This window comes from Alosa alosa, chromosome 22 (assembly GCF_017589495.1).
Source record: "Alosa alosa isolate M-15738 ecotype Scorff River chromosome 22, AALO_Geno_1.1, whole genome shotgun sequence".
Taxonomy (NCBI): domain Eukaryota; kingdom Metazoa; phylum Chordata; class Actinopteri; order Clupeiformes; family Clupeidae; genus Alosa; species Alosa alosa.
In genome coordinates, this window is record NC_063210.1 from 4,082,641 (window position 1) to 4,092,640 (window position 10,000).

The following is a 10,000-nucleotide window of genomic DNA, read 5'->3' on the forward strand; positions in this document are numbered from 1 at the left end:
CCACTCAAGAGGTGAGGTGACATGCTTGTTAATGCATCAGTGAGCAGGGGTCTCTTCCCCAGCCATGCGGTCATCTGCTCACAGACTAATAATTTCCCTGTGGACTCCCACCACGGGCCAGCTGCTGGTCCCTGTGAGGGGGGGCAGCAGCCGCCTCAATCAGCAGAATGCAGCTTATTTATAGCCCTCAAAACATAGGGGCCAAACCAAGAGGAACTTTCTCAGAACAACTACTGGCCACTGTTGGCCTTTTCACACAGAGATCCCGCTAAAAAAGAGGAGACGTCTTTTTGTGTCTGAAAGCGAGGTGAAAATTTGCCGGCCTGCTGAACTGTTCACATGATGCGGCATTTAGGGGAGCCAGGAGGCAGGATCAGCTATAGTAAATTAAATTGACGCGTGCAACAGGGGTGTAGAGTGATAGTCGTGAGGCCTTATTATGCGTGTGTGGGGCTTCAGATACAGCAGGTGTGTGATTTCAAAAACCATGGCGGGAGAACCGACTGCACTTTGGTTAGCTTGCATTTGCTTTGCTGTTGCTGTTAGAATGTTAGATTCTTGCGATAGATGTCTTCCAGACAAAAAAAGTAATTTGGAAGGGAAATTAAAGAGAAGAGTTGCCCTTTGGCGCCTCGCCGTGATTCCCCTTTAAAAATCAGAGGTTGACAGGCTACTGTGGCCTTGGTCAGTGGCGCCGCCAGCTGTAATCCTGTAATGCGACTGTAGCGCATAATTTATTAATGAAAATCATTCAATATTACAACAATAAAAAATAGCTTTGCGTATTGACTTAATTGAAACATGCTTCAAAGACAAATGATAGCATAGGGCAAAAGAGAATGGACATCTCAACATAAGGATACATTAGAAGAAGATGATTGGTGTAAACTTTGTCACACAAGCGTGATAAGCAGTTCTGGCTTAAAAGCGCAACGTTCCATTCAGTCATAAATCATTTAAGCGTGGGCCTAGTGCCTCGTCATGAAAAAGAAAACAGCAGCTTAATATTTTTCAGATGTTTAACAGTAGGCCTAGGCACTGTTAGCAGTTATGCCGAAGGCAGTGAGATTATTAGGCATTGCATCCTGTCACTCTGTTTGGAACATCGCAGTTCGGGTTGATAAGATTCAGTTAATGCAGTATGGATCGTCTCAAAGTTTGGGACAACCAAACAGCAGTGTAGGCAAAGCAAATCCTAATTGTTAGGTTACCATAGCTGTCTTTCTCTAGGCCTGGGCCTATCGGAAATCGCGACATAAGCACATTGGTTTCTTTTTTCTTTTCTATCTTGTTAGCGTGTTGGGTAGTGAAGTGATAATGCATTTAAAGCAGTACATCATCATGTGAGCCAGAGCGATATGGCCAGCGCTGCTCTGTAGGTATTCTGCCCCACCCAAATTTGCTGAACTACTTGCGAAGTAGCCTATTATCACAGACATCTCATGTATCACACGAAAGAGCTTTTTCTCAGCTTTTAAAAGGTCCACCACCCCCAGAGCCTCCCCATCCCCCTTCCCCAGGCCCCAGGCCCCGACCCCCAGAGGATGGAGCACTCCCACGGACACCCCGGGCTGAGGAGAGTCCTGCTGGCCTCAGATGAGCTGCTGCAGCCCAGTGGCCCAGACGGATGGGAGTGCTGCTGCTGCAGGGCACAGTGAATGAGGAGGGTCAATATCCATACACAGTGCAGAGCTAATAATGCCTCTGAAGGCAAAGGTAGCAGCATTATTCTACTGTGTGTGTGTGCATGTGTGTGTGTGTGTGTGTGTGTGTGGGGGGGGACGCTGCAGCAATTGATTATTCTCTAGTTTGAACGAACTCGTTGCATTTTCGCTGACTGCCACTGGCTTGGGGAGATGCAGCTAATGCCAGTGCATAAGCAGCTTTGTGAGGCCGCACGCACACGCACACGCGACACACACACACACACACACACCTCGCCTGGACAGAGGACCTGTCCACAGCAGCCTTGAGGGGAAAACCCAGAGCATGGCAGGTTTTTTTTCCCCAGTGCCTGTGTTTCCGCCTTGTTATGTCAAATCTTTGGAAACAAAACAGCCATAACTAAAGATTACATAAAGCATGGCAGGGACCTCTGCATGCATGATGCCAGAGCTGCACACAAGCTCTCACTGAGGCTGAAAGTTTGACTGACCGTGAAGTGCCTGAGTGACCATATTATGGCACGAGTTATGAGTTGAGTTATCTCTAAGGTGGTTTGTTCTCTCGTCATGCATAAAGTGATCGTAACACCTGGCTGCAACACTAATACCACTAACTCACTCCAACAATAGAAATCCAAACAAATGCTGTATTTCTGTGGAACTACACCAAACCTTGCCATAGAAACCACACGAGCACATCTGTCATCCTCGAGACACCAAAACAAAGCATAGTGGCCGCTTCCTCCTTCTTGTCAGTCAGCGAAGTTAAATGAAAGTGCATGCAGAAGGACAGGATACTGTTGCTTTTTAAGATTGGGCCTCATCTACACACACACACACACACACCTGCGCAGAGCCGGACAGTAACAGAGTACATTTACTTGAGCACAGTACTTGAGTACAGTTTTGAGGGATCTGTACTTTACTCGAGTATCATTTTTGGGGAGTACTCGACACTTTACTCAAGTACATTTGAATGGCAAATATTGTACTCTTTACTCCACTACATTTCTATCCATAACCGTGAGTACCTCAATTTGTTGTTTCCCTCTCAAACGTGATTGGATTGTGCAGGCGCCACTGATTGGGACAGCCCATCAGCAATCACCTTCAGCTTTCTGCCAAAGTCAACTCCATGGTTAGATTTAGATAAGAGACGAAACTATGGACGAAGACCTAGCAGGTCCATCCCGGGAATGTGCTATAGTCTGATAGTTTTTGCTTCAAGTGTTTTAATTACAAAATAGTATTTTGTATTTGAAATACGTATTTTAAATACATGTATTAGAAATACTGCCCATCCCTGGCAACATGGTAAAAAGATGAAAATGACTTGATTTTACTTTCAATTCCTTTTACATTCTCCAAGGTATTAACATTAATATTTTTCATAACTCCATGTAGGACGTTTCTGTACATAAATGTAAGCACTGTAGCAGTAGTAATGCAATATTTAGAAAATGTACTCTTGATACTCAAGTACTTTTAAAAACAAGTACTTCAGTACTTTTACTTAAGTAGACATCTGACTGTTGTACTTTTACTTGTACTTGAGTCAAATTTAGCAAAGGGTATCTGTACTTTTACTCAAGTAATGAAGCTGTGTACTCTGTCTGCCTCTGCATGTACTCACATTTAACTTTGAAGTAGATCGAACTGACAGTGAGTGTCTGTCTGTGTGTGTGTGTGTGTGTGTGTGTGTGTGTGTGTGTGTGTGTGTGTGTGTGTGTGTGTGTGTGTGTGTGTGTGTGTGTGTGTGTGTGTGTCTCACCCATTGATGATGTCTTTGCTCTCGGCGCGGATGTAGCTCTCCTTGTCGGGGGTGAGGATACACAGCGAGTACTTCTGGCCAGTGCGGCTCTCTCCATCTATCACATCACTGCACTGGTTCATGTTGATGGTGCCCTGAGCCAGAGTGCTGGGCTGTGGGGTGCAGAGAGAGATGACCGCGTTAGACACACACACACACAGAGAGAGAGATAGAGAAACTCTATGCATACTCGCATACTCTCTGCAAAGTGTGCATCTCGTTCCAAAACAAGGATTGAAACCAACAGGCTGGAGCGTACTCAACAGAAAGCCCAAACACACACCCTCCCACACACAGACACACACACACACACACCACAAGTTGATTTTTCCAAAGCATCGTCATGCACACAGAAATACTGTGTCCTAAGCCATCTACACAGTTTGTGTACAAAGCAAACTGTGAGTGTGTGTGTGTGTGTGTGTACACACTTGTGTTCTGTCCCCGGTTGACAGGCTCAGGGTCAATGTCTGCATGAGGGTATTTGTGTGCTTGTATGATCAAATGGTAAACGTCTATGCGAAGGGTCAAAGATGGACACAACAGCTGGCATTGACTGCCGGGTGTATGGGTGTGTGTGTGTGTGTGTGTGTGTGTGTCAGCTTGTCCTGAGAGCTGAGTCAGAATCAGGCTGAGGCCATCTGTCAATATCACACAGACTCACACACACAGTCTGCCTATTCCTAAAAGCCCTCTCTCTCACGCACACATGTGTACACACACACACACACACACGTATGGGGTTTGGCAGAGTACAGCATAAGCAGATTAACTAGCATCATAACCAAAACATAAATTTCAGTATGAACCCCAGGGAGCAATCTCACAGGATTCATCTAGGAGAGGCAAGGCTGAAAAAAAAAAAAAAAAAAAAAAAAAAGAAATTTCACCCGACATCCACTCTGCAAAGAAACACGTGGACAAACGCTCCGGTCATTCTAACGCATCCAGTGTACTCCCAAACACGATTCAATGACCTCAGCCTGGGCCTGCCACGTACTGGGCATGGCTTATCGCCTAAAAAGTGTTTGGGCATAGCTGTGTGAAACACACACGCGCGCCTACACACATCACACGCTCACACACATAGAGACCACACCGGTTTTACAGCAGCAGTTGTGAAACATAACCATGCTCCTGGCCTGTGGACAGTTTCCTCAAAATTGGAAAAAGTGACGGCAGAAATCTCATAATTTACTGAGCTGACTTCACCACCCACACACACACACTTCAGTTTTTAAGACCGAGAAAAAGTCCAATGGTGGTAGCTCACAGTAGATAGCAACAGTATATCAGACAGTGTGTGTGTCTGATTTGAGAGTGACAGAATGTGTGTCTATGCAGAGAGAGAGAAAGAGAGAGAGAGAAAAAAAAGAAAAGTGCCCGAGTGTGTCTGACATGTTGAACAATCCCTTCTTTGTGGTGCTGTAGTAGCTACACAATACCCACAATACAGCATTCAGCAGGACATAACCAGAGAGACAGGGACAGAGTGACAGAGCGAGTGAGAAAAAGAAAGAGCGAGAGAGATGGGCAGAGAGAGAGAGAGAGAGAGAGAGAGAGAGAGAGAGAGAGAGAGAGAGAGAGAGAGAGAGACCTGAGCTTGCTGTTTGTTCAGAGTAGACAGATTTCTCTAGACAAATGTACAAACATGAACACAAGCCCAACTAAAAAGGCCAAGGGCAGTTGAGCTGCACGAATACAAACACAACCGGCCTCTCTGCCCGTCATTCTGTTGACATTACCTCTAGAAAATGTGCACACGTACACACACAATTTTACAGGGAAATTATTCATTTTGAAATCTGCCATTTTTGGCTCTAATTCACACAAATGCTGATACACACACACACACACACACACCTTTGTATTTACTGAATAAGAGGAATATTCTAGTATGCAACACCTGTTCTCTCTCTCTCGCTCTCCCTTTCTTGCACATACACACATAGCCATGTCAACAGGTATAGTGTTGGACTGGCGAAACCACTGATACCATGGTTACCAGGGACAACAAGTAAACACACACACACAAACACATTCTTATCAAGCCAAGATACTAATAGTGATGGCAACACTAAGGCACTATTATTGCTCCATGGGTGCCCATGGGTGCAGAGCTCTTGGAATGAAGTCACGACACACACCCACTCACACTCCATCCAAACCCTCTGGAGCTGCCCAGCTGTCGAGAGACATAAGAAACCTGGCTTGTCTTCTGTTGGACAGACAACACTGACATCACACACACACACACACACACCTCAGCCAATTGGAATGTGGTGATTGTTGAGCTGAAGCCTGCAATTAAACGATAATAAATAAATCCCAGCGGATGCTGCCACTCAAAACACACCTGTAAATCTAGCACACACACACTTTTGCTGTTACCCCTTTGATGAAGGAAAATACCCTTCACACCCAAACAACTTGTGTGTGTGTGCAACAGTCACTGTGTCAGAAACAAAAAATAGGAAGACCGCAAAACTGAGGTGTGCGTGCGTGTGCGTGTGTGTGTGTGTGCGCGCGTCTGTACACTTGAGAGAATGGCTTGTGAGGTCAAAGGTGAAGGTGAAAAGTAACACACACACCTGCTGTTCCTAGACAGACACAACGGAACAGCTGCCCTATACACAGAGACAAAACACACACACACACACACACACCAAGAACTTCACCCATCAGCCGCAAGCAATGGACAAAACACCATCTCGGTCTCCACACACACACACACACACACGCTGTCTCTTTATTGAGTGTCTGAAGGGTTGAGCCTCTTTTGTATCTTGTGTTTGGAGCAAACTGAGCAAGCAGTCACTGACGTGCACACACACACACACACACAGAGACACACACAGAGACACAGTCTTTGGTTGGCTTTACAGGCGAGGGGGGCAGTGGAACAATGGCACTGGTTTCTACTGCCAACTCAACTGATTTATTAGAAAAAGAAAAAGCGAGTGAGAGGAAGAGAAAGAGAGGAACAGAGAGAGAGATGGAGGGAGAGAGAGAGAGAGAGAGCGGCTGAGGGACAGGGGGAGAGTTGATCCGCATGAGAAATGAGGGAAAAAAGAACAAGAGACAGAGCCACACTCATCTAGTCCAAAGACTCCCAGGGAAGCCCATTCTGTGGGGCAGGAATGGCTGGACACCCTAAGAGGCAGCAGGGATGAAGGAAAGGGTGAAAGGACTGATAAAACCTCATAGGAGACAGGAGAGACAGAGACAGAGACAGAGACAGAGAGAGAGAGAGAGAGAGAGAGAGAGAGAGAGAGAGAGAGAGAGAGAGAGAGAGAGAGAGAGAGAGAGAGAGAGAGAGAGAGAGAGAGAGAGAGAGAGAGAGAGAGAGAGAGAGAGTGGATACAGTAAGGCTGAGTGGTGGTCTGGGATTAGGGATGTGGGGAGTGAGTGTGTGTGTGTGTCTTTTCTGTAATCCACCGATGTTTACATTCCAGAAGATTGGTTCCTAGTGCCGACGGGTTGGAGGGACAAGGGTTAACCCTGCCCCCCTCTCTCACACACACACACACACAGTCCCACAGTAGTTCCCAGGCCAGGCTGTGGAGGAGTGTAGTTCGGTTGAGACTGCAGGGTTCCCAGGCTGCACAACTCCCCATCACATGAAAACACAAGACACAAAAGAGTGTGGAGAGGTTGATGAGAGAGGGAGGGAGAGAAAGAAAGGAGGTATGGAGAGAGAGAGAGGGAGAGTAAAAATAGAACTGATGCTTGGAAAGGGTTGGGTGTATGTGTGTGTGTGTGGGGGGGGGGGGGTAAGGGGTTTCCAGGCTCACGTGTTCAAAACTGAGCCAGACTGTGTTGCAAAAATTCTCTCCCACTCCCCAACATGTGCGGCGCACACACACACACACACGCTATACGTGCGGTTCCCCTGTCAAACAGACAGCTCTCCCAAAAACACACAAGTGAGAAGCATCAGTGCATGTGACCAATAGTGTTCTGATCTATGGTTCTATGGTCTAATGAGGGACATTTCTCTCTCTCTCTCTCATCCATCCCTTCTGCTGTCGAAACCTACAAGGGATCAAAGGGAGTTTTTTTGGGTCAAAGTGCCTGTGTGTGTGTGTGTGTGTGTGTGTGTGTGTGCCTGTGTGTGTGTGTGTGTGTGTGTGTGTGTGTGTGTGTGTGTGTGACTAAATGAACGAATGCGTGTGAGTGAAAGTGTTGACTGCCTGACTGAAAAGTAAGTGTGTGAGTGCGCGTGTGTGTATGTGTGTGTGTACACGATAGAGGGAGAGTGTTCTGTCAGAAACAGGTCAGGCTGCAAGGCTCATCAGGTGAGTGCGTGCGTCACATGACCACTCTTTTGGGCCAGATTACAGCGCGGGCCCCAGGGGGAGCCAGCCCACACAGCCAGCAGACTCACGTTCACAGACAGTCAGACAACACCAACGCCGCGTTCCAGCGGTCTCGTAAAACCTCTCGCAACTCGCAATGATGTCACATCTGTGTAAAACCTGAGCTGGTTGCGTTCCAGTTGTTAACAAGTCGTGAGAACAAAATGCTACGATTTGTTAGCAATTGTCTGTTAATGATTGTTACCAGCAATACCAGTTTGTAATGAAGCATTACACAGTATTTCACACAAACAAACATCATAACAACATAGCAACACATAGCGGTTGGACACTATTGTTTCTACAACTGATTTAACGAGACAAATCGGTCAGAACTGCTAATAAACACTGCATACCTAGGGCTCTCATTAGCTGTTAATGGGCTCAGCCATCTTGGAAATTCAAACTCTGGGTACTAGGGATTTGAACAAGCTGACGATTGGGGATACGACTTCAGGGGGCGTTCAATTTGCAACTTCCTGTTAGTGATTCGGGGAAACTAACTTCAGAGGACGAACGGAACGCGGAAAAAAAAGCTCCCCTCTTCACTCAGGCACAGGGAGGAGCTGGTCCACAGTGTTTACAAACCATTTCAAACTGTACCCAGCACAGTTGCCTCAGCAAGGCTAGCCAACCTGCCCAGCTAAGGAGAGCAGAGGCACTCAGGTGCAAACCTTAATAATGGAGGTGTTCACTCTCTGCTGATTCTGGCTTCTTTATTCTGTGGGCGTCAGCACGCCAGGTCAAGCCAAAACTAGCCCCAACATCTGAAAGCGGGGAGCGATGAGGGCCACTACAGCAGGTTTCTTGAACACATACAGGGTACGCTCTGCTGACCTAATGGGTCCTGTTATCAGTGTTGCTTTCTTCCCATTGCTGATTAAACAGCACAGACATGGTATGAGGTCCTCAAACATGGCCCAGAAAAGCACCATGCACTATATAGCACACACGCTAGGAAATATAAGCATTCTCCCAATATCAATGATTTGTGACATGCTCCAGTGCCCAGCTCTCATAGTCGTAGGTAACACTACACGCTTTGAGTAAGTGTGAAACTACAGTCCACAAACAGCAGGCCCTTGTGTTGAATGTGCTCTATAAGAGAACAAGGAGGCAGGTGACAAATACTGTTGAGTATATAGGCAGGCACAGTCTGTTTACTCAAATAGCTGTGTGCATGTGTGTTTAAAGGGCTTTCCACATCTTTAAGGTTCATGGGTCCTCTCGGGGAAAAGAAAAAAATCCTCCTATGACTGACAGACACGTGAATGGACCACCAACTGAGGTCACACTAATGTATACTAGATTCTTGATAGGGCTGCAGCTATCGATTCTTTTTGTAATCGATTAATCTAGCACTTTATCGATCGATTAATCGGATATTTTTTTTTTGCATTTTTAAGCAACCAAAACAAATAATGCATAACGAAAATGACATGGCTGTAAAATGATCAAGCAATGGCACAGAGGTATTTATTCTAACTCCAATATCAGGCTACAAAACTAAGCCCATTTATTGCAATTTACCCATTTAGTGTTTATAAGTGCCAGTGCCAACAATTAAATAATGTTCAAAATGCTCTCTGTAAAATTGCAGCCTCTTGTGCATGACTTAGCTGGGCAAACAAAGCTGTCCATACTATGTTGTGAAGTGCTGGGAGGGAGAAGAGGGAAAGCAATTGAATGTATTAATATGCACAACAAGTTTCATGCTCCAATCTACACCTGACATCAAAGTAAATATCTGTTTTATGTAGATTTCTACACCTGCAGCATTTACCATTAGGCTACTAACAAATAATTTTACAATTAGGCTACTAAAAATAGCCTACCATTAGGCTACTAACAAATAATTTTACTATTAGGCTACTAAAAAATAATTTCTGGGGTGAGCCTATTTGCTATGGTAACCTAGCAACCTGTGTGTGTGTATGTGTGCACGCGTGAGGAAAGATGAGGGTGCATGCATGTGTGTATAAGGGGTTCTTTTTTAGGTATACTGTCTTGCAATTGAACGTGAATAAGTTTACTACTTAAAAACATCAAAGCTAAACATAATATCACGACATCGCTACAAATACAGTATGTGGTTAAAATCAGCCAACATCAATGTAGGCTATAGGCTACGTAGTTAATAGATAGGCTAGATAGATTGATAGATGGCC

The 10,000-nt window shown here is 45.6% G+C and overlaps 1 protein-coding gene across 1 annotated transcript in view; it reads right to left on the bottom strand.

The window, feature by feature from the left end:
- si:ch73-103b11.2 overlaps positions 1-10,000 on the bottom strand; it is a 46,165-nt gene that overhangs the window by 27,512 nt on the left and 8,653 nt on the right. The window contains exon 3 of the mRNA XM_048233997.1: positions 3,436-3,587. Within this exon, the coding sequence (XP_048089954.1) occupies positions 3,436-3,587 (152 nt within the window). The remainder of the gene's footprint in view (positions 1-3,435; positions 3,588-10,000) is intronic.